Source organism: Podarcis bocagei (genome assembly GCF_964188305.1).
Source record: "Podarcis bocagei genome assembly, chromosome: 4".
Classification (NCBI taxonomy): Eukaryota; Metazoa; Chordata; class Lepidosauria; order Squamata; family Lacertidae; genus Podarcis; species Podarcis bocagei.
In genome coordinates, this window is record NC_138128.1 from 35,744,047 (window position 1) to 35,768,530 (window position 24,484).

At 44.3% G+C, this 24,484-nt stretch overlaps 1 protein-coding gene and 1 long non-coding RNA gene across 2 annotated transcripts in view; one reads left to right on the top strand and one right to left on the bottom strand.

Annotated features, from left to right (window-relative positions):
• Positions 1-4,043: 4,043 nt before the first annotated feature.
• LOC308584825 lies at positions 4,044-6,523 on the bottom strand. Its single transcript, XR_014007039.1, has 3 exons — positions 6,480-6,523; positions 6,230-6,362; positions 4,044-4,261 (listed from the first exon to the last, which is right to left on the bottom strand). It is a non-coding gene; the product is annotated as an uncharacterized lncRNA (long non-coding RNA).
• Positions 6,524-10,786: 4,263 nt separating this feature from the next.
• The window catches only part of LOC308586294 (vesicle-associated membrane protein 3-like), a 31,072-nt gene continuing 17,374 nt past the window's right edge, over positions 10,787-24,484 (top strand). The window contains exons 1-2 of the mRNA XM_081192796.1: positions 10,787-10,842; positions 10,920-11,184. Of these exons, the coding sequence (XP_081048922.1) occupies positions 11,183-11,184 (2 nt within the window). The 5' untranslated portion in view covers positions 10,787-10,842; positions 10,920-11,182. The remainder of the gene's footprint in view (positions 10,843-10,919; positions 11,185-24,484) is intronic.

Genomic DNA, 24,484 nt, shown 5'->3' on the forward strand with positions numbered 1-24,484 from the left:
AAGAACGACTTAGAGGTTGGAGCATGCATGCCTTGTGCGTGGCTAGTTAATGCAAGCTGAGGAGCTTTTTGAATGCTGGACACCATTTTGTTGCACGTGCTGCTGCAAACTTTGCAGTGCAAAGCCAGGCCGGGGAGCCATCTTAAGTTGAGGCTGCATAGGCCTTGTGGTGCATGTGATTCAGATTCTATTCAGTTGAACCTCTGGTTACAAAGTTGGTTGGACAGTGTTCTCGAAGCTACCAGCATGAGTTTGGCCAGACTGCAGGAGGACAGGAAGACTGGAGTGCCTGGAACAGGTGAGGCTGCAGGTCCCTTATTTTGGCTGCTGATCCCTTATTTTCAAGGCTGCTGGTCCCTTATTTTCAAATCTGTAAGTTGACAGCTATGTTGAGGTGCCTGATGATCTTCTGCTGCCTCAGAATCAGGCACCTTATGAATACAATCTTTACCATGGGCAGAAAATTTGACAACAAGCTTAGCCTTGCTCTCTTTGTTACCAGCCATATCTCCAGCTGAGATACTTGTAATAATTAAGGCCATAATTTCCATCCTCTGTTCAGCCACTTGCACATCTAGCAGGCTACTCAGTTTTTCCCTGGCCCGTAGACCTTAATCCCATCATTGACAATTAGCTGGAATTCTCAGAAATAGATCAAATGCCAATTTACTTGATAGGTCACATCTCATGTTATTTCAGAAAGTAGGAGATGCCCCAGTATGATAGTGCCCTAGATTGTACAGAAGGGATTCATAGTGCAAGGTTTTCTGGTGCCAGCGTTATAGCAGCTCCAAGAGACGTAATGCTGAAATGGAAAGAATGTATATCCCTGGCCTGCCAACATTACCAAAGCAGTGCAGGAAAGGAGTCATGCTGCTGTGGTTTCTGTGCTGATGAGGTAATATTGGAGGATACTGTCAAGGGCTTTGGCTGCCGTTACTCTTGGATGGCCTCTACCAGTCCCAATAATTTGCTTCTTCAATGTGTGACTGGAAATGGCTTCAAATCAGAGAAGTCTCTGATCTCATTATAGTTCTGTGTTCAAACCCCATTCAGTATGGGAATAGTTCAGAATGGAAGTGACACCTGGGAAAACTTGTTTATTATTCTGCGTGTAAAAGTTGTTATGGATTGGAGGAGGGATGTGTGTAGGGCTGGATATTAGAGAGGGGTTGGCTTGAGATAACCCTGTTGTCATGGTCAGACCATTTCCTGTGGAGCTTTAGTCTGAAAGAGTCAACTGCTCCCTGCAGGGGAAGGAGGACGAATTAAGATGGCCTGCTCACAGAGATTTATAGCAACTGATGGTGAAATGAAGTGGTAGCTAGAGGCTTTTTTAACATTAAATACTTAGGTGAAGAAGGGATCCTTCCATCACTATCCTATTCCTCATAACACCTTTAGGCTATGGAATACAGCTTGTGAATACATCCTAGGACTAGCCCATCTCCTTTATGGTATCACTTTAGGTATGTGCAGCTTAAAGAAAAATTCAGATATTTCTTCTCCCTCTACCAGCTATTATGGATGATGCCGATTAGCCGCTGTTATCTATGATAACTGTGTGGCTTCTCCAAGCTGACAGACTCTGGGTGAAAACAGACCAGTTTACCACATGGCTAACTTGGGAGTTTGCCTGCTGCTTACATGGGCGTTAAAATGTGCTAAAAGGAAAACAGATGACCTTGGCTGCCTTTGTGTTTGCTGTGGTTGTCATTGCTCCACCCCTAGTTACTGACTTGTTCTATTGCTATGGAGTGGAGAGACATTTCTCTCCTTGCCTTGCTGCAGTGTTTTATCACTACTTGCTGGTTCTCTGCCTTGGGAAGGTGATGGTTAATCCATTCTCACACTCTGAAAAGTTGATGCATAGTGATAGTGTTTCAAAGAGGTCAATAAAAGTTGATGCATAGTGATAGTGTTTCAAATAGGTCAATAAAATATTCCCCCCTGTTTGGAGTTGATCTCAGGAATTACTTTTTTTTTAAGGTTGTGCTGCTGTTTAGCTCATGGCACCCATTACTGTGTGTAATTTCATAGTTAATTCTCACACATCCTCACAACTATTCATTGCACAACACACAGCGATAACAATACCTTCCATGATCACAGAATCTCTCAAACAACGATGATCTGACCATCTTATTATGGGATAGGCCAAGATTCAACCCTTAGGCTTTTATTCCTCTCTACCCATTGTTTTCCAGTAAGAAACAGCCACTTTTCTTAGCCTGCAGTGGTGAAAGTCTGAGATATATTTGAAAAAGAACTCTTCTGAAAACACAGCAGATATTTTGGAGAACTTCCAAAAGCCCAACAGATATTTAACTATTTCAGAATATATAAACACTTCTAGGAACAGAAATCTGAAATTCTGAAAAACATGGAGAAAAAGCGAAGAAGACGATGTTTCTTTAAAAGTAGCTCTTGCTGGGACATCATAGCCCAGGAGAAAAAGTTCCCCGCTTTGATATCACCTGCTATGGGTTATTAATACAAACAAGCCCTTTTCAAACATTCTTCCCTCACATGAATACAACTGCATGAGGGGAAGTTGAGGCACGTTTATTGGCTCTGCCCCACCTACAAAATTCTCTGCACCCCATCCATGTGGGGTGGGTGGGGAAGAGCTCTGAAGGGGGGGATCCTGCTCTAGAGATGTGGGCTCCCCACGTGATTTAAATTGTGTGCAGTGTGTGGGTGGGTGGGGAGAGCAATCATGCAAGGTTGAGCAAACACCAGTGGCGTAGTGTGGGGGGTGCAGGGGGGCCGACCACACCGGGCGCAACATCTGGGGGTTAGGGTTAGGGTGCGCAAATCCACGGGTTGGGGGCGCAAATTACTTGCCTTGCCCCAGGTGCTGACAACCCACGCTACGCCACTGGCAAACACAGCTCTAACTTCCCAGAACATCTGAAAAGGAAGACAATCAATTTACCAAGTAGTTCTTGTGGGAGCCTCTTACCACTTCATAAGGACCCCAGGCTTTAGCAAACAGTAGGCAAAACAGTAGGCCTGCCCACCTAGCAGTTTGAAAGCACGTCAAAGTGCAAGTAGATAAATAGGTACTGCTCCGGCGGGAAGGTAAACGACGTTTCCATGCGCTGCTCTGGTTCACCAGAAGCGGCTTAGTCATGCTGGCCACATGACCCGGAAGCTGTATGTCGGCTCCCTCGGCCAATAAAGCGAGATGAGCGCTGCAACCCCAGAGTTGGCCACGACTGGACCTAATGGTCAGGGGTCCCTTTACCTTTAAGGTCAGACAATGGGTCCATCTAGTTCAGTATTGTTTCCACAGACTGTCTAGACAATGGCTCCCTGTTGTGTGAATCCAGCTATGAAAAAGCTTGCTGCATTAGCGCCTGTAACCACCTGAGCAGACTGATACCTTCGGGTGCTGAGACGAGTTTGCTCATTTTCTGTTCCGCTGGGGCTAGAGATGGCAAGTCTCCAGAAGATCTCCTGGTTGTCTGGATTCACCCAGAGAATGCCCTTGTCCAGTGGCTTTTAAGTAGTCCCAGTCTTTCTGTACAACCCACATACAAACGCTGTTTAAAACTTCAATAAAACTTTAATATACTAGAACATCAACAAACATTTTTCTGACAACAGGTCCTAGATCAGACAATATATTTTACTGAGCTAGCCTTATTTGCCAAGATCTGCATCAATGCAACCCCATTCTTTTCTCGACTGAGAAGTGAAATCAATTACTGTATGTTTCATGCAGCAGAGGGAATACAGCTACCTGTGCTTTGTTGGTGATTTCACATACTAACCTTGCACACAAACTCGGCAATGTGCACACTACTGAGCCATTTGAAAAGAATCGATCTGGCTATTGAATGCCTGCTATGCAGGGCAAGGAAATTTCTTCACTTTGTCTCTATAAAGTCAGGACAGAGAGAGTCGCAGTAGAGATTCGGTTTCCAATGTAGCCAGGTTACAAGACCTGCCAGGAGAGAAGGATGGTCCTGCACAGTGCTTACATACATGGTGGTCTTGGGGAAATTCAGAATCCAAGCAGCAAAATGAGTGCCTTCCTCTGTCATAGTGATCTAGCAAACTGTGAGCAATGAAGCTGCTGTCAGTATGTAGCATGTTGCACACCCTGCAGACGACAATTTCGCATTTGGGGCACATTTTCCCAGAGTGAGCCTTCCCCAAGGAACACATCTCCTTCTGGGCTTTCAGCTGCATGGACTCTTTTCTTTGCACACCTCTCTTCTTGTCTTCAAGGTGCCCATTATTTTCCTGAGGACTAAAAAGCCAAGACAAAATAGTGATCTGAACAATCAGTGGCAGCTACCATTTTCCAAAGTGCATCAGGGCAAAGGGCCTTCTCGGTGGTGGCGCCCGCCCTGTGGAATGCCCTCCCTTCAGATGTCAAGGAAATAAACAACTATCTGACTTTTAGAAGACATCTGAAGGCAGCCCTGTTTAGGGAAGTTTTTAATGTTTGATAGTTTATTGTGCTTTTAATTCTGTTGGGACTCGGAGCCGCCCAGAGTGGCTGGCTGGGCATAAATAAATTTACTACTACTACTACTACTACTATTACTATTATTATTAGTATTATTATTACTTTTCACTGCATGTATGATGAATCATAGAATTTTAGAGCTGAATAGCAGAAGGAGGCATCACACTGGTGAACTACCAAAAAAAAGGATCAAGCCATTTGCCATTTGAGTATTTTTTTGAAGATTTAAAGGGATTTATTACCTTCTCAGCTTAATATCCTGCCACCAAAGCAGGAGGGCCCTGTGAGGGATAGGCCCTGGGTTTGCCTCGTGATGTCCCACCAACTGACAAGTCGCTCAGCCAATCAAGGGAGAGAGAGAGAGGAATTTAAGTTAATAATCAGCTGGGACTGTCAGGGATTATCTATGGGTGAGACAGGAACCTGGGATTGGAAACAGGGTGGGCACCTGGAATCTCTGACTATTTGAGTGGACTCTGGTAGAGTATATCTGTCAATGGGAACAGATTCTAACTAGCTGAGGGGAAGTTTAGGATTTTAGAAGGGACTGGGTAGTGTAAGATAATAACCATCCTAGAAAGAAATTATCTTTCCAAAGTCAGGTTTAAAATATGAAGTTAAGCACAATCTTAAATATCTCTGTAAAGAGTGTTTGTATGAAACAAAGTGTTGTGCCTTACAAAAGTAACCAGTAAGCTATACAGTTTAGTTTGGTTTAGACAAGCCTGCCCAGATATCTAGGATGATGTGTTTTTAGTTTTTGCTGCTTTAAATTTTGTGAATGTTTTAAATAGTTGTTTTAATAGTTTTTACCAGTAATTCTATTGTTATATTCTTTTTGTAAACCAAGCATATTTTTGTTACAATCAAGCATATCCTGTTTATTCCCCAATATTTCTATATATAATATTCTGGTCCAGAGTTTTCTTACCATTGCTCTTCCTTCGGTGCACAGTGCAAAAATCTACATTTTTCAGATTACACATGAAATAAAACACAGTTGATCATAGTTCATGGGAAGGACAATATGGAAGCAGATGGTTGTAAAACAATTATGGCTTTAAAGTTAATCAGCAGCACCTTGAACTGAACCAGTGAAAATGGCAATTTTGACTGGGGTTGCCAGCTGGTCAGCAGAGGGATGGCTGTACCTCCCCTTTTACCTTTAACAGCACCTTAATAAGCAAACAGCAGATAAACTTCCAGCACTTCCAGATGAGCTGCTTATGAAGCATTCAGCCCAATTTGTTCACAGGGAGATTCAAGGACACTGGCTAGTTAACAAGCATTATTCCAATTTGCTTGCGGGTTAGATGAAGCCGTATCAAAGAAGTAATACCCCCTCTTTCCAGTTCAATTCTCCCATCACTTTCCTTATCACAAAACTTCCAGAATTTGGGGGAAGTAACTTTATTGTGCAAACCCTCTAATCAGCTGTAATTGTGCAAACCGAATTTGCCAATTAGTAAATGAATCCCACTCGAAAATAGCAACCATCTGAAAGAACCCCAAGATGTTATTAATTGCTGGTGTCTGCATAGCAAGCTGCTGCTCAAGGCAATGGAGCCACCTGAAAATATGGCACTCTTTGATGTTGCCGCCCTTTGTCTGTCTCAGCTGTTTAGTTGATCAACCTTTCTTCCCCTTTCATGATTATTCAGTGTTCACAATGGCTCCGGTGTCCAATTTTAAATTAGCATTTTTAATTTTCATTAGAAATAAAATATTAAAAAGAGAAACACTTACATCACATTCCGTGAAGGTCCAGAAAAGAGACTGAGTGTTGAAAGCCTCTTCTTAAAGTGATGCCCATCCTTTTTCCTGCAGTGTTTTGCATCACCGATGCCCTCTTCCCTTCTTGACTTCTTGAAACTCCGACCTGTCTCAATGGCAGAGCAGAATGCAAAAGTATGCTCTCTGATCATCATGTTTGCACATAAGGAGCTTACTCCCGAATGGAGGGAGGGATGGCCATAAGTCCAAGTTGCGTACTAACCTGCAGGCATCTTTGGAAAGCAGCGCGTCTCAGGCAATGAAAACTCCAGCTTCAGGGATCCCTAAGAAAGAAGAGATGGCCAGGTGTGCCTACTTCTTAACACAACACATCAGAAGCAGCAATGGTTGTAAAGTTTAAAAATTGCCTCTCTCCCTTTCCAAATGACCCTTACAGAGCAGTGGTAGAAGCATCAAGAGTCTCCCGTGTATGCAGAGCATGGGAAGGAGAATTTGGTTCTTGTAATGAAGCAAGCGCAAAGCCAGAAAGTGAAATGTTGCTCAGGGCGCTGCATATAAACAATTTCTTTCTCCTTTTGGTAAATCAACTGATTAGTCTTCATTTCCGCGACGTGTCACTGCATCTCCAAGACAGATCCTTTTGCCTACTCTAATTGCATTAGTCTCTCTGCTCTCCAGTTGATATTTTAGTAATTGTATTTACTTTTGGCTGATGGACTTGCCCCACAGTTTACACTTGCTCTCGGTCTCCGGTAAGTACCTCTGGCTCATCCTGGTGATTTGTCAGATCTGGAAGCATTTCCCAATAATTACTTCTAAGAACAGATAATTAAAACTAATTTTGAAAAGTAGTTGCAAAGTATTCCTATTCCTACACTAAACTGTAGTCCCAAACTACATCATATGACTATTCCTTAATTATAATCTGTTTAAGAAGCTATTGAATTATAGAATTGCATAATGGGGCCCAGTCTGACAGTGAAATTCATAGTCTTATAGGTTTGGGGGTCTTTGGGCAGATTCTCTCTCCCTCTCTCTCTCTCTCTCTCTCTCTCTCTCTCTCTCTCTCTCTTTCTAACATTAAGAAATATATTTACCCAAAATCCAGATTGAAATCCCTTTTCAGAAACAGGGGAAGATAGTCCCATTTTCAATTCACCCTAGAGACTTCCTCACCTTACTATTCCCATCACCTGCCAAATATCCAGATTTTACCAGCAGTAATTAAGTCCCACCCCTTTGTGACATCACCTCTGCAAATGAGAGAAAGGCTCTATGCTTTCTGACCTGGTGGATCATGAAGAAGAAAAGCCATAGCTCAATAGCAGAACACATGGATGCCTAAGGGTGAGGGTTCAATCTCCAAGTCGGATCAAGACAGATCCCTGCCTGAATTCATGAAGAGTTGTTCCCAGTCATTGTAGATACTGAACTAGCTAGATGGACCAGTGGTTTGACTTGATAAGGTAGCTTCCTATCAGCTATGAATACTACCTCCAATGGCTCTAAGACAGAGCAAAGTGAATGAGGCAAAAAGAACTGTAGTGATTGCTCATGGTATCGAAGCTTTCCTCTGTTGGTTTGTTGGTTTGGAGGCACTGCGTATTCACTATACCTTTTGTTTGCTCAGAATGCTAACATTTTGAGGGGTAAATTGCAGTGCTCAGGATTCACCAAGGGAAGAAACGTGATCCAAATGCAGCCAGTGACACCCTTCTCTTCTAGTAACGATCTCCTTTTTCCTAAGGTAAAATAACTGCTGTAGGGCATCAACTGCTGCTTAAAACTTACAGTCTTATCCACATTTACTAGGGAGTAAATTCATTTAATTCATTGAGATGTACATCTGTGTAAATGTAGACAGGCTTCATATCTCAGTATTAATTATTGAAAGCATGATCTTTTATACCTATGGTACCTCAGTAAAATTTACCTGCATACTCTTATTTATAATTATTTGTTTATTTGTGGTATTTTTTCCTTTCTCTTCAGGAATGAAATGCTTTGTGGGTGGGTAGGGGGGAGCTCTGGGATTACTCAGTTGGCAGAGCATGAGAATCTCAGGGCTGTGGGTTCAAGCCCCATGTTGAGAAAAAGATTCCAGCATTGCAAGGGGTTGGACAAGGAGATCCGAGAGGTCCCTTCCAACTCTACAATTCTATGATTCTAAGCTCAATAATACCAAGAGATACCCTGACCACAGGCTTGCAGTCGGAAAGACATGAGACAAAATGGAAGAGAAAACAAGAAAACTCAGGCATCACTTCCTAAAGCTACATTGTAGCTTATAATGACTGTTACAGGTATCTGGGGAATTTCTGACTTCTTATAACAGTCTTTTACTATGGAGCTTTGATACTTTTGGGAATAATATCATTGGGCTGAATCATACTTGGACATTCAACACAGGGAGTCCAGTTCTAAGTGTGCTATTTAAGCACACTGCTTTACTGCAAGTAAAAAAATATTCAGAGAGCCAGTTTCTCTAGGCCTCATTGGAGTAAAGTATGCAGTTTCTGCAAATATCTGTTGGTCAAAGTAAATTCCAATGCACTTATGGATAGGAGACTGAGTTCCCTGTTCCTTTAATTGTTGGGAGAAATTGAAGGGTCAGTCGCAGCTTTTCTCATCACTGCACAATGAGCTACACCTGCCAAAATTCCTTTCTTCTTCTATACAACCATTTAAAGGCATAGGAACCTATACTCCTTTGCTTCTGGTCACCAGAGATCCAAAACCTGCAATGAGAACATTGCATGAGAGAAGGTATGTTACAACTTAAGATTGACCCTTGAGTTATATATACGATAAGAGATGGAGAAGTGGCTTTTATTACTCTTTTTACATTCCTTTCTGTTAGCTGGAGGAGATGGGTAGCAGTGACTGTGGAATGATGATGGTGATGATGTCATTATTTGTACTCCTGCCCATTTGACTGGGTTGCCCCAGCCGATCTAGGAGGCTTCAAACAAAATATAAAAACACATTAGGAGCAACCAAAAATTAACAAAATTGTGAACAAGCTTTCAAGTTCTCCAGAGCTCTTCATCAATGCAGATGTTAAGCAAAATGGGGATGGGAGGGATAGAGGAGGAAAGCTCACCTGAGCAAAGTGCGTGGGGGGAGGGGAGAGACTTACACAATTCCATCCCAATGGCATAGCCACATGACTAATTTTTGTTTGTTTTGTTTTTACAATTCAAACTTTTACTTTACCCAATAGTCCATGCTGCCTGTCAAGATGTGTGACCATGGTCATGCCTCCCTAGTAGACACACGTTTCATTTATGACCATTCTAAGAGTCTCATGTATTAGAATCCTTGAACCATGGAAATAACATATATTGGCAGTTTGAGTCAATAATGTACACTTATATAGGGACAATGTTTATTGAGTACCTAAAACAAAACAAAAAAAATGGATGCGGGTGGTGCTGTGGGTTAAACCACAGAGCCTAGGACTTGCCGATCGGAAGGTCGACGGTTTGAATCCCCACGATGGGGTGAGCTCCCGTTGCTCGGTCCCTGCTCCTGCCCATGTTTGAAAAGTTCGGAAGCACGTCAAAGTGCAAGTAGATAAATAGGTACCGCTCCAGCGGGAAGGTAAACAGCATTTCCATGTGCTACTCTGGTTCACCAGAAGTGGCTTAGTCATGCTGGCCACATGACCTGGAAGCTGTACACCGGCTCCCTTGGCCAATAAAGCAAGATGAGCGCCGCAACCCCAGAGTCGGTCACGACTGGACCTAATGGTCAGGGGTCCTTTAAAACAAAAAATATACATGAAGGACTGGGAAATGCTTGTCACTCGGAGCCATTTCAGTGTGTTCGATGTAACATGAAGGTTTAAGCATTTTCATTCTCTTCTTCATGTTACTAGGAAACTGCTTTGTAGGGGGATAAAATGGATGGTGCTTCTTGTTAGATACTGGGAGCTTACATCCTATGGTACCTGAGAGTGCATCAAAGGGACATGTTCTGAAATGAACACATTTAAGTTCTTTAACAAAACCCCATTCAAAACTGGACCCTACACTCTCGGGGCATCCAAGTAGAATGATGGGCTGACCCTTCCTTTGAAGCCTATGTTGCAAGTGCTTTCTGCATTTTCCAAAGGTGAAGCTTTTCACAGCATGAAGATAAACACCACTAGTTGCTGCTGTTAAAGACACAGCAACCAGGGACTGGCCCAAAAGTTGACAACATCACATAACAGTCATGTGCTTGTTGCACAGGACATTTTTGTAATCTGGGTCAAATAGTTGGAATTCACAAAGTGTAACTCTGTCATGCCAGGGTGCTCTACTAGTTAGACTCTAACCATTAGGCAGTGATTCTCAACCTGTGGGTCCTCAGATGTTGTTGGACTACAACTCCCATCATTCCTGAGCTCTGGCCTTGCTAGCTAGGGGTGATGGGAGTTGCAGTTCAACAACATCTGGGGACCCAAGGTTGAGAAAGGCTGCATTAGGGCATTGTGCAGAACTGGGGGGGACTCAAGTTCAAGTCTGCTCCCTGGGTGATCTAGGGCTAGTCACGGTCTCTCTCAGCCGAACCTCACAGGGTTGTTGTGAGAGAGGAAAGCAGGAGCCCTGAACTCATTGGAGGAAAGCTGGGATTCAAATGTAAGAAATAAAAGAGATGTTGGCTTTTCAATGCTTAGCCCTCTTTACCAACGCTATGCTTCGTTCTTTCTTTCCAGGCAGGAGGGAGATTCAGAACTCCACCCCTGCCGGCTGCCCTGGGACTGCCACTGATACAGAAGGTGGAAAGCGGCGCACTGACTCCTCGTCTTCGCGGGTGGGAGCGATGAGGTGCAGACATGCTCAGTAGCTTGTGCCTTCGCCTCAGCAACAGTGCCTACAATTCTAAGAGGCTGTTTGCATCAGAAGGAGAACTGGAAAGCCATCTTTGCTGGCGACTGAGAGAGAGAAAGGGAAAGCCGAGACTATAAAAAGGGGAACAATGTGAGTATCGCCTATTTGGTTTTGTCTTTAAAAGGTTCGCCCTACCAGCGCCGATGGGCTTTCTGTGGGGGCTCTCGAACGCGGGTGATGTCGAAGCGGCTCTCGGGCGCTGTCCGGCAGCTGTGGTGCTGAAAAACTCCGACTACTCAGCTTGAGCTATGGGCGTGTTCCTTCCTCTACAACTACAGGAGGGCTACAAGGCTTCGAGGGGTCGAGATTCCTTTGCGGGGACACTGCAAGCCCCACATAGGCTTCTGCTTGCAGTAGAAAGTGAGGAAACTTGGACCTCTGGAGCGTTTCTATTTACGAAAGCCAACACAGTCCCCGGAAAGTTCATGCCTGCTTAGGAACCATGAAAAGTTGCGATTTGAGCTTTTGTGCGATGGCTTTTTATTCTGTATTTTGTTCTGAATAGCAGAAGGGGATTACCGTGGAACAGAAAACCTCCAATTGTGCTTTATGAGGTATAGCTGAGTGGTGAATGAGGCTGTAATAGAACTCCACTAAAGTAAAGGAGGAGCTCACCCTTGATTTAGCATTGGACCTATAGGCACTTGAAGGTAGCAATAACTGGCAGTTCAGTAGGTAATATACTTTTCTGAGGTTACATTACAAGATATATGTTGGTGAAGAGAGGGCTGGAAATACTCAGTATTCTGATTCTGATTAAGACACATCTCCAATACATATTTCAGCTTGATGTACAGCAAAATAGTGGTCTGATGCCTTCATTTTAGCAATGGGTGGGCCAAGTAGTCCACACTGAGGTGTGTGAAAATTTCTTACCTGCTTCCTTGTGGACTGAAAGCTTTAAGCTAGCAGTAGGAAGGAGCAATCAGATGACCATCTTGCTTTGCAGCTGACAGTAATTTACCCAGAACCTTCCTCTCTAGGGAGAGCTGCAATGAAGTGGTCTAACACATACTTTACCTGCACAATATCTTGGCTTCATCCTGGTCTCTGGCATATTCAGCAAAGGACTTCAATGAACCCTGGCAAACAAAAACAAAGAAAACCGCAACCATGCAGGGCAGGCAGTACTAGACAGACAGACTATTAGCCCGACTTGATATAGGTCATTTCTTTATATTATATTATTTATTATATTTACACACTGCTTTTCAGCCAAGATTGTCTCCCAAAGCAGCTTAGAATTAAAAGCCACACTGTAATATAATTAAGGGTATCAAGGCTGGGGGCAGTAGCTTTGGGCTCCTGGCAGAGGGTGATACACTTTAGGTTCCAGGCTTTTCTCACCAGAGAGAAAGGGCAAAAAGACATAGGGGTTGGCTGATATTGAAGATGCCAGTTCACAAGCAGTCTGTTGACCTGCAGAGTCTTCAGACCATGAGCGTTGGTGTGTTTCTCACAAGGAGGAGGAGGGAAAGTAATTGCAGATGGACTCAGGGACGCAGGGACTTTGTATCTACTTTGTGTTTCTATATCCACTGGCCTCCTGTGAATCGACCTATATCAGGATGGGGAAACTGTTCCAGCTTGAGGGACACATTCGCTTCTGGGCAACCCTCTGGAGGCCACATGTCAGTGGCGGGTGGGACCAGAGGCAAAAGTGGGTGGAGCCACAAGTGTGAATTTTACCTTTGTGCAGTAGGCTAGTTTCTGTACATGCTCACATTCCTTCTCCATCCAGGCAAGCAAGAAGAGTTATTAGAGTTCAAGGTTCATTCCAGCCATGCAGGGTCACTCAAGCAGGACAGCTGGGCTGGGCTGGGCAGAGTCCCAAGGACTAGATTGTAAGGTCTGGAGGGTGGCATTCAATCCTCAAGCCTGAGATAACCCATCCCTGCCCTAGATGGTCATTTGTGCTGAAAAATATGTTCACACTTCTGCTCAGACACAGAGTAGGATACTCATTACTATTATGGAAACAAGACTTCATAATCTGCTCAGGTCTCTAAATCTTCAATAGCTTTCTGTGCTGTGTTTCTAACATTCTTATTTAAGCAATGTTACAGCAGGGATGTGAAGCCTGTGGCCTTCCAGATGTTGTTAAGTTCCACCTCCTATCAGAACATCCTCTATTTAATATGTATTGAAATGTTTTGGAAAGATAGTAGGAACCCATGGCAGAGAACTTTACTGAATGATGACAGTTGTTAAATCTATTTTCTGGTTTTCACATATTTCATTCATATTAGGGACATCAATATTTATAGACAGATATAAACTGGAATGAAATTATTAAGGCCAGTGAATCTGTGCAAAGCTAGCCCATATGGACACAGTTGTGTTGATTGCTCCAGAACACAGGCAACATGCCAACTCAGTAGCACTTATCAAACCACTACACAAAATATGAAAGGATGAATAGCCAGTTTGTCACTGTAAATATGAGTTACATTACCAGTTAGGCACATTCTGAAGCTATGGGATAAATATGAGCTAGTTTTTCTCTAGGTCAAGCTCACCTGAAAATAGAATGTGGCTGCATGATGCCAGCTTTTTATTCCCAGATACCTCCAAGCTCCAGAGATTCATCTCATGCCAAGCCAAGCCAAGCCAAGGCTGCCCATGGAAACATAGATCAGTGCTTGGAGCCAAGCAGATACAAAAGAATCCATTCATCAGTGGGTGTGCCCACCAGGCAGGGAGCAAGTAAAGGCTTTGGAACATTTGCAAGGTCTCCCATGCAGGGGCTGGCTACCCTGGGCTGATTTCAAAGGTCATCAGTAAATGAGCAGGTCAAGCATATGACAGCCCTGACCTGTGCTCTTCCAGCAGTCCATTGACTGATGGGGAAGGGTGATTGAGATAGAGAGGAGGAGTGCCAGAGGGAGGGAGGGAAAATGTTTTTTGCACTGGTTCTGCCCACCTCTGCTTTCTGCTCACCCTCCACTGGCATGTGGCTCATAACAGATTATCTGAAGAAAATGAAGCCCTCCACTCCTGCTCTATTGCAGAGTGAAGTGGATAGGGAACACCTTACCCAAGACAAGCCACTAGGCTGTAGTTGTCCCCTGTTCTTACATGAATAGCACCTACCCCCAGGTAAGGTGCTCCCAGAAGCTATAGCCCTGTTAGATTTACTTTAGAACCAATATGGGAGACATTTTTCATTCTGAGGGCCACATGAAACCTTCCAGGCAACCTTCTGAGGGCACTTCCCTATTGTGGGTGGGACCAGAGATAACTGAGCAAACTAAAAAAATACCTTTGTACATTCGGCTCATTTCTACACACACAAGCAAATTTCAAGTTTGGATACCATGCTAATTCTCACAGGGCTGCAGATTTTACAAAGCTAATTGTACATATGTTTGCACAGTCTGGCTTTCAACACCCAGCATCCTAAAATAGTGGCATGTAGTAAATACTTATGCTTGTCTTTTAAGAGATTCACAGATCCTGCCGTTCTGAATAGGTACATCATAACTGAATTGTTTCACATTTACATACCATTAGAAATGCTTTCCTTCTTCCATACGTATGGCAAGACATTGGGCATGATTCATCCAAAGTTAGTCATGCCTGAAGCTTCGCTCCTGTGCACCCATACCTTAGAGTAAGCTCCACTGAACACAACAGGACTTACTTCTCAGTAGACATGTGTAAGCTTGCTCTGCATGTCTCATAAGGGAAAAAAACATTTAACAACATTATATACTGTATGTCACTGATCTATCCCCAAGGAGCTAAGGCAAAAATTGATTGCCTAGATTATTGAAGAGGAAAGCCACTGACAGCATCCACACAAAATTTGATGTTGGCTATCAGCCCCTTCAGGCAATCAGTTTCTTAATCAATTATCCTGGTTTGCTTGCACTCTGTAGGATAATTCTTATTAAACAAACACATAACTTAAGATATTTTTCTTTTTCTTTGATTTAAAATAAAACTCATTTAACTGTGTAGCTATTCTTCCCAGACACTGCTTGGTTTGATGTGGCACCTTGTATCTTTCCAGCATTTATAAACTTGCCCTGCAGTTCATGCTATTGCTGCTGTGTTGCCTAGCTGTGTGTATGCAAGTAGGCAGGATGACGTCAAATACCTTTATTTGCGTGGGCTGTTCTTTGGTGATTACTGCAACTATTTCCTGCTGCCACATTACATAAACTGTACTAATAGACCTTCTATATTTATCTTGCTTTGTGTGTTTTCTAGTACTTCCATATTTTTTCAAAACAAAGTCACACACAAAAACCTGACAGGGGACTCAGGGCGGCTTACAGCTAAAATAGAAGCTGCCAAAAACATTGAGGGAGGGGAAGCAATTAAACATTAATAGAACACACACACACACACACACACACACACACACATGCATATATATGAGCTATTAAAACAAACAGATCATTGCAATGAAAACATCACAGCACCAGCCTTTTCCTTAAAAACAGTCTCCAGAAGCCTGCTGGAAGTAGGAAGTTCCAACAAGATATTAGATAGGAGAAACTGGTACTCTAGGTAGAACATTAGCGTTGCATGAAGCAGGTCTTCAGTTTAATCCCCATTCTGGCCCAAGCGAGATCTAAGCTTGAACCTCTAGTTGATTTTTAGATGCCCAGCCATGGTGACCCTTGATCATAGTGACTAGGAACATTTTTTACTGGCTTCAGTTGGTGCACCAGCTTTCCTGGACAAGATGGACCTGGCTTTGGCCATTCATGCTGTAAGCACATGCACCCTGTATGAAACGCCTCTGAAGACAGTTTAGAAATCTGAATTGATTCAATTTGCAGGTGCCAGAATGTTGATTGGTGCTTGCAATCATACAGCTTTGAATCATCAATGAAGAGATGTCAAAATGTGTGTCTCATCCAAACACTGCTTCGAGGGGGAGAAAAGGTTAGAATGGCCATTTTGACTACATCAGTACCGGCACTTGCCTTTGAACATGGGAAATAGAAGGGATGACCATCTCCCTGCACCACCACATGTTGCTTATTGGGTTGTTCTGTATGAAAGGGCAAGTCTCACATCTTCAGATACCTTGATAACATCAAAGCATGTTTACAATCTTTTAAAATTAGATAAAGAAACATTTGGAAGCCTTTGGTACTTCCGTAAGCAAGCCACCAACTGGAAATGTTACCGCCAAAGGATCATATTGGAAATGTCATGGGTGAGTGGGAGTCAAAGATGGGTATGCTGGGACCTGACTCAGTGCGTCATACTGGTCCCCTGTCTCACTTGACAGCATCACTGGTCGCAGTCATCTCTGTTGTAAGTGCTTCCCAGGGAATGAGTCACTGATTGAATGACCTTCTGTTCCTGGCATCCTGGCCTTCTGTCACCCTGCAGATGCATTGTCTTCCATTGTTACACCTGGATAACAACAGAATCTTTTTCACTGGTGTGGGTTTCATGCGCTTTTAGCTTTTGCACATTGCCTGATTGCAGGGGTAAAACAGGTTTTAATGGCAGCATATAGATAAAATGGAACATTCTGTTGTTATAGTCTCATGCCAGGAAATGACTTACCCTCCTCCCTTTGTTTTATCTACCTGTAGAGGATGATGAGTCAACACTACTGATTCAACACTTACTGTTCACTACTCTTCCATTCCTGGATGTCTGTTAAGTAGTTTACAAATGATCGTGGACAGTGCAGAAGATTATTCAGCCCTCAGCTTTGCAGGAGGCTTATTCTACCTCCTACACACACATACACCCCTACCATTAGGGTAAGCAACACAGCTGCCTCAGGCAGCAGGTACTGGAGGGTGGAAGCCAGTGATGAAGCATAAGCATTTGAGGGCACAACTGCGGATTCCATACAGGGGGCTGCCCAGTGCTCCCTAAGTTGCCCTCCTGCCCTCAGGTGTGTTGAAGCATGCTGTCCCATTGAAAGGGTTGAAGTAAGATTCAATTACCAGTTTGGATTGAATGTGGAGGGTGTGTTGAATGGGGAAAGGGGATGGTCCTTTGTCTCAGGCAACAGAATGTCTTGGGCAGACCAACAAGGATAGCTGCCAATGCTTGCTACTTATCGTTCACGTCATAAAATCATAAGGTTGTGGAGAGGGGAAGACTTTACCAGGCCCTGCCTTGCCCCATCAGTCTCTGAAAGGTAGATCTGTGCACCACAAATGGAGAAGCGAAAGCGATTTCCTTTCCCAGTGCCTCTTTGGGAGTATTAATGCTTGAAGCTTTTAATGGTAAACCTGTGATGCAGGATGGATGAGCAAAACAAATAACACTAAGGCTACCATCCTATACATTAGCGGTGGGGAACATACGATGAGCCTGCTGAATCACGTCAGTGGTCCATCTACTTCAGCATCTTGTTCTGACTCTGGCCAACCAGGTGCCTGGAGGAAACCTGCAAACTGGACCTGGGCACAAGATCATTCTCCCCTTCTGTGGTTTCCAGCAACTGGTATTCAGAAGCATGACTGCCCCTGACCGTAATCTTTGGCCTCCAGAAGTTCCTGACCTGTGTTTTTCCCCTCTCCTTTGCCTAGTATTTTTGTGTCCCCTCCTCTCTTTTTTCACCTCCAGATATGCACTGCATGTTAAGATTTGTTAGACTTGGGAAAACAGGCATAGAAATAGAATTCCTCCTGTGTGTTTTCACACATCCTTAATTGGCAGTGTTTACTAAAAGTATGCCAAGCAAGTATCTGGTTTTATTGGTACTCTCCTGTGATGGTGGTTGGTCAATGGTTAATGGTGTGAATAATCATTTTTAAGGGAGAAAGATCAGCAAGTACGTATCACAGATGAAAACGTTTTTACGTGCTGTGCAAAATGTGTGACAATCCTTGGCGTAAATTTATTCACTGCTTGTACCAACACTTTTGCTTCACAGGGACAGGAAGTCTTCGTATCACACAGTTTTAGATGACTGCGTGTGCATCTTCATGAGCATAAAGATATAACAGGCTACTGCATGCTTCCTTGTTGCTGTTTTAAACGGCATCTGAATGCTTTTTCTCCAAACAATTTGCACTTGATCATTCTTAGCTTCTGTGCATGCCCTGGAGAATAAATCTAGAAATCGTTGATGCAAAAAGTAATTTTGTCAAGTACGTATTGAAAACTGCCCACATTTTCAACCCCTCGAAAACCCACCCTTTAAATTTTGTTCCACTCACCTTTATTAGGAAAAAACCTTGGATGAAGGGCAGTATGGAAATTTAATAAATAAATAGGGCTTGACTAGACTGTGTACCCTGTGGGCATATCGACACCATATGTTTAAAGCACTCTTATCTCACTTTAACAGTCATGGGAAGGGCTTTTTTCCAGCTGGAACTCACCAGAACTCAGTTCCGGCACCTCTCAAATGGGCTCCATTGCCTTTGTAAGAGAACAAAGGAAGTGCCCATGGTGAGTTCTGGCCAGTGATTTGTGGTGACCTGTACCAATCAGGATGCAAGAATCAGAGGCAGGGGAAGCTTCAGAGCTGGAGGGTGGAGCACAGAATGGGCTGGAAGAAGAGGAGGAAGAGGTGGGTCAGGCTTCCCCACCCTCTCCTGCACCACTGTCATTCAGAAACATGAGAAAATTGAAGTGGGAAGAGCAGAGGCAACTTCCACACAGGCGTAGTCTCTGGCTGTACACACACAGCCCATCGGGAGGAGCTACCTAAACTGGTGGAGGGGGAGTGGCCCCTGTTGCTGCAGCTGCTCCGTAGAGCGCAGGCCTGGGAATAGCTGCCTAGATCAGAGTTCGGCAACCTAAGGTCCATGGGCCAGAAGCTGCCCATGAGGGCTGCTTAACAGGCCCAATGAGCTGCCCCCAAACTGAGCCACTCACTCGGCTAGTCCCCGTGCACTGTGCTAAACCAGTGCAGCATGGCACAGGGACTCTCTTCCGCGGCTCTTGAAATCACTTCTGCGCATGCCCAGAAGCCGGAAATCGTGCCTGCACAGGTGCAGTGTTCGGTGTCTGGGCATGCAAAGACATGATTTCAAGTGTCACGCTGCACTGGTCTGGCCCACAGAGAATCTCCGCAGGAGTGATCTGGTCCATGCCTGGTAAGCCTTGCCGACCCCTGGCCTAGATCCTAGACTGGCATGTGTGGGTATTCGGAGCCACAGAATGACTGTAAGTGCCAGCTTGACAATAAAGAGTTAACTGTCTGCTGTGTGCATTCCTTTGAGTATGGAGTGACTTTGACACCTGGCCTCCAAGGAGTATGCCACAGCCATCGTTGCCACTGCAGTGGCGGCAGCAGTGGGCAATGCGTTGTTTGGAGGCTGGTTCTGCTGCCCCTGTGGCTCCTGCGGACTGAAACCTCACCTTGCCTCATGGGTAGGCCAGCCCTACTCATGAGGACTGGAGTCCAACAACATCGGTCAGTCTTATCCCTGGTCTAGGCAAATCCAGCTTTCCCCACCTTTATGGATTTTGCCGTTTTGCTGTAGAGACAGTTGTGCTCAGTGCTGATCGGCTGACAACGGCAATCCGTCTTATCCAGCAACATGTTGCAATATTTTGCACACTGCTTGTGCTCATTTGGGACCCTGTTTTTATGAAAAGCACAATCAATTTGTAAAATACTGTGAAACGTTTTTGGGGAGGGGGCTGTTTCCTTGGAGGGAAATAAATCCTTCTCAGCAGCGCAGTGAGAGTGCCTGCAGAGGAGAGTGGCTTTTTGCTTGCGAGTTGGAGAAAGTGGGGCCAGAGCACAATGGGGGCTGGCAGTTTTGGATCCAATGTGGCAGCCATGAGAGAGACACAGGACCCACTTGTGGGTGTAATGCTATAACCCCTCCATTGTAGGCTCAGGTTGTACATATGTGTAAATAAACCATATATCATGAAGACAATCTCTCACTGTCCAAAAGGAAACACAGAGCCTGCTAAGCCCCTGGTACCCCTGGAATCTCTCACTGTTCAGAGATTGGGGTGGTATGTAACAGTATTATTTAGCATTTATTACAATGGTGTGGCTCTGTGGGACACGGGTGGCGCTGTGGGTTAAACCACAGAGCCTAGGGCTTGCCGATCAGAAGGTCGGCGGTTTGAATCCCCATGACAGGGTGAGCTCCCGTTGCTCGGTCCCTGCTCCTGCAAACCTAGCAGTTCGAAAGCATGTCAAAGTGCAAGTAGATAAAGAGGTACTGCTCCGGCAGGAAGGTAAACAGCGTTTCCGTGCGCTGCTCTGCTTCGCCAGAAGCGGCTTAGTCATGCTGGCCACATGACCCGGAAGCTGTACGCCGGCTCCCTCGGCCAATAAAGCGAGATGAGCGCCGCAATCCCAGTCGGTCACGACTGGACCTAATGGCCAGGGGTCCTTTTACCTTTACCTTTACAATGGTGTGGTATCTTTGATCACAAGGTAGAAAAAGAGTTCCCATGCTTATGAGTTAGCCACAATTTACTGACCTGTGGAAAAGGTTTCAAGGAGACTTAGGCTAGTGGCAGAACAGGTGTGTTCCTCACATGGGGCCCAAGAAGATCCGGTCTGAGTAATATATTCCATCATCCAAACTATGCAACTTAAAAAAGGAAACAAATTTATGGACCTTATACCGCAATAGGTCTTCCTTCTGCTGTGTGAAGATTACTAAGTGCTAACATACAGAAGTGATTCATCTTGGTGCTTGTCAGATGTGTTCGTTGCAGATTCAAGGTGAGCAAATGCTACCTTCTGACTCAGTCTGGCTTGAAGAAAGATCTGGTAGATGGGATGGCAGGTAATAAATCCACTAGTTTAGGGAGTTGGGTCTGGATGATACAACAGGAATCTTCCACGCCTGTGATCCTGTACCTGTGAGAGTAGAGTCTATAAGAGGAAACTTGTCAGACTGGTTCTTTTATCAAGATGATGGTCTTAGCTGCTCAGCTAAGTTTCCATTATTCACATTTTGAAAGTGTGCGCTCTGTTGCCTTAAAGACAATTTTCTCCACCTCTCCTGGCTGGATGCCCATCATTGTAAGATGGAGAACAATGGGAGCTAATGCTAATGCTGGAAGCTGGGGACACATGTGGTGCTCTGTGCTTGGCTTAGAGATCCCTGGAAACCTACTGGGGAAGCAAGATCTATAGGAGTGTTAATGCTGTGAGGCCCCCCTCCCACCAATCCTATCCTCCCTGGGGAGAGCAGTAAATTGGGGTGCCACCATGGAGAAGACCCTTTCTATTTTATCATCATCATCATCATTTATTAATACCCTACCCATCAGACACTCTGGGTGGCTTCAAACATAATAAAAACACAGCCAATGTCAAACATTAGAAACAATCATAATGCATGGAGCTGCCCTAATGAGGCACCTATTTGGAAGCAAATAATAAATTAATAGATTGCAATTTTGTGAGGAATATTCAGATCAGCTTTAGAAGTCACATCACAGAACATCACTTATTCTTTGCTGCACCACTCTATTTAAAATATTTTTTTCTGGATAAGTCATCTGCCGGCTTGAATTGTAGACATTCTGCAGCATGCAGGCATTCACAAGCATGTAGGCATTCATAATTGCAGGGATGCGGGTGGTGCTGTGGTTTAAACCACTTGGGCTTGCTGATCCGAAGGTTGGCGGTTTGAAACCCCCTGATGGGGTGAGCTCCCACTGCTCTGTCCCAGCTCCTGCAAACCTAGGAGTCTGAAAGCACGCCAGTGAAAGCAGATAAATAGGTACCACTGTGGCGGGAAGGTAAAGGGTGTTTCTGTGTGCTCTGGCACTTGTCACAGTGTTCTGTTGTGCCAGAAGTGGTTTAGTCATGCTGGCCACATGACCCAGAAAACTGTCTGTGGACAAATGCCGGCTCCCTCAGCCTGAAGTGAGATGAGCACTGCACCCCATAGTTTCCTTTGACTGGACTTAACTGTCCAGGGGTCCTTTACCTTTTACCTTTACCGAGGCATTCGCAAGCCTCTCAGCTTGCATATAAACCCACTGCAAAGCCTCTTACAAACTGATCTTCATTTCTCACAGCATGGTAATGTGTCTTTGGTAGTAGGCAGTGTTACTAATGTCGTTATATGCTGTATGATCAATCATTGCAATGTTGGCAGCCAACTGATAGACTCTGCGCTACCATAGATGGCAACCACTGTCAGTAATGAGTTATAGGCATGCAGCAGAACAATAAATTCATAGTTAAAACAAAAGATTATAACAGCAGCACACAAACAAACAGAGGGCGATACACCACACACTTCCCGGCCCCTTTGTAGTTTCCTAGGGACTATTCCTGCTCTGTGCCTATAGTTTTCAAAGTGAGAGGTGAAAGATTCCAGGAGCTCTGGAGGCACTCACTGGATGCCTTGTAATATACCCTAATAACACACTATTAGGCTGTGTACACACCACATATTTAAAGCACATTCCTTCCTCAAAATAATTGTGGCAGCAGGGGGAGGAATCCTGCTCAGCTTGGCAGAATTCATGCAACCCCCTTCTTGATTCATGCAACCTGAATCAGTTTTCATCCCATCCCTAATCATTTGCTGTTATATGCTGTTTCATTTTTGCATTTTGCTTCATTCCCAGGGATTTCTTTGGCACTTCTAGAGGAGGTTGGCTGTCTCCCTATGGGATTAAATGACGAGGGACCTTTCAGAAAGGACAGTGAGTCACAGGAGTGTGGGAGGAAGGAATCATTAGGAACTGTCAGGCCAGTGGGCGTGAGGAAGACTTGCTGGCCGATGTTCAGCCACCAGTACAGATTATGGAAAAGGGTTTAATCTAACCCCATATTTGCTGGACCTACAAATCGCAAAATATAGGCGGGCGTTTACCCGTACCAGATTTGACGTATTGCCATCTGCCTTACTAAAGGGCAGATACGAGGGCACACCCTATGCTGAACGAGTTTGTCCATGTGGTCTGAAGGAGGTGGAAACGGCTTCACATGTGTTGTTACACTGTGACCTTTACGGGGATATCAGGTTACTGTTTATCTCCCCTATCGTTCAGAAATTTCCAGGTCGATCTGAATTTCAGCGGCTGAAAATCCTACTAGGAGATAAAAACCCAGAAGTAACACTGAAAGTGGCCAAGTTTTCTGCGGCCGCGATCAAGCGGAGGGCATCAGCCGTAAAAAAGTAAAAGACCTGACCCCTGGACAAGCCCCCCCCCTTTTTTAAGCCCATACATATACTGTAGTGCATATATGAGTATGTATATGGGTGTGTGTGTGTGAGTGTATATGTGTATTGTTTTTATGTATAATTTTACAACTTTGAATTGACACCATCATTCCCTCGTAAATTATTGCTGCCTTTTATGTTTTTTCTCTTCTTTCTGGTCTATGACCGTAATAAATTTATTCATTCATTCATTCATTCATTCATTCATTCATTGCTGGCCGATGTTCAGCCACCAGTACAGATTGGATCTGTCAAGAAACCTCCAAAGGAGTGTTTTTGGTAATAAAAAACAGGCTCCTGGAAAGAAAAGACTTGCCTTGTGGATTCATTTGAACAGAAACAAATGCCAATTTCCTCTCATTCGTATATCAATGTTTCAGTTTTGTTTTCATTCTTTACAAACCTTAGGAAGCTGACCTCGAATGTGAAATACGGATCAACAAAGGCAGGTGGCGCAGATCAATGGTTAAAGCACTAAACTTCCAGGCCTGAAACTGTGCAAATAGTTGCCTTGTGCATTCCTAGATTTATACATGGGACAGTGATGCCCTAGGACAAAGTTGAGGAACCTTTTTCAAGCACCTTCCATTGCACCCCATGAGGGGAAATGGGATGTGACATGCCTGGGTCCCTCTTCAGTGTGCAAAATTCTGGCTGGAATTTGTCCTTCAACTGTGAAAATGCCTCTTACTTGCCTGGATGGAAAACAATGAGTGCATGTAGAACCTCTGACTTAGGTGTGGCTGAAATGTAGCCTTATCAGGCTAAAGTAAGAGCCACTTTTATTGGTACCACTACTTTCAGTCTGGCCCTGGCTACCACAGGCATCCAACCCAACCCAGCCCTGCTTCTCACCTTCCTTGAGGGATTTTTTCCCCTTCTTCAGGCTGGAATGTGCCCTTGAACTGTGAGGTTGCCTCTTCCTTGCCTGGACAGAGAATGAATGTTGTGGGGAGAGGAATAGAAACCGAAGACTTTTGTGTGGCTCGAACATAGCCTACTATACACAGGCAGAGCTTCAAATTAATTGCACCATCATATTTTTGCCTCTGGCCCTAGCCACATTTATCTATTCCCCCCCCCCTTACATTGATATCCTGCCTTACATTCATCCTAGAAACCAAAGTGGCCTGCATGTGGTTCCCTTCGACAAGATGGTGTGCTCAGATGCTTCCATGCCACAGTCTGTGACTTTTGAGGCATGTGGCTAAAGGCATGTTGGTATGGAGGGTATGGAGTTATGCAACCCCTGAGCCAAGGAGATAAGTAACTATACAACCTTTAGA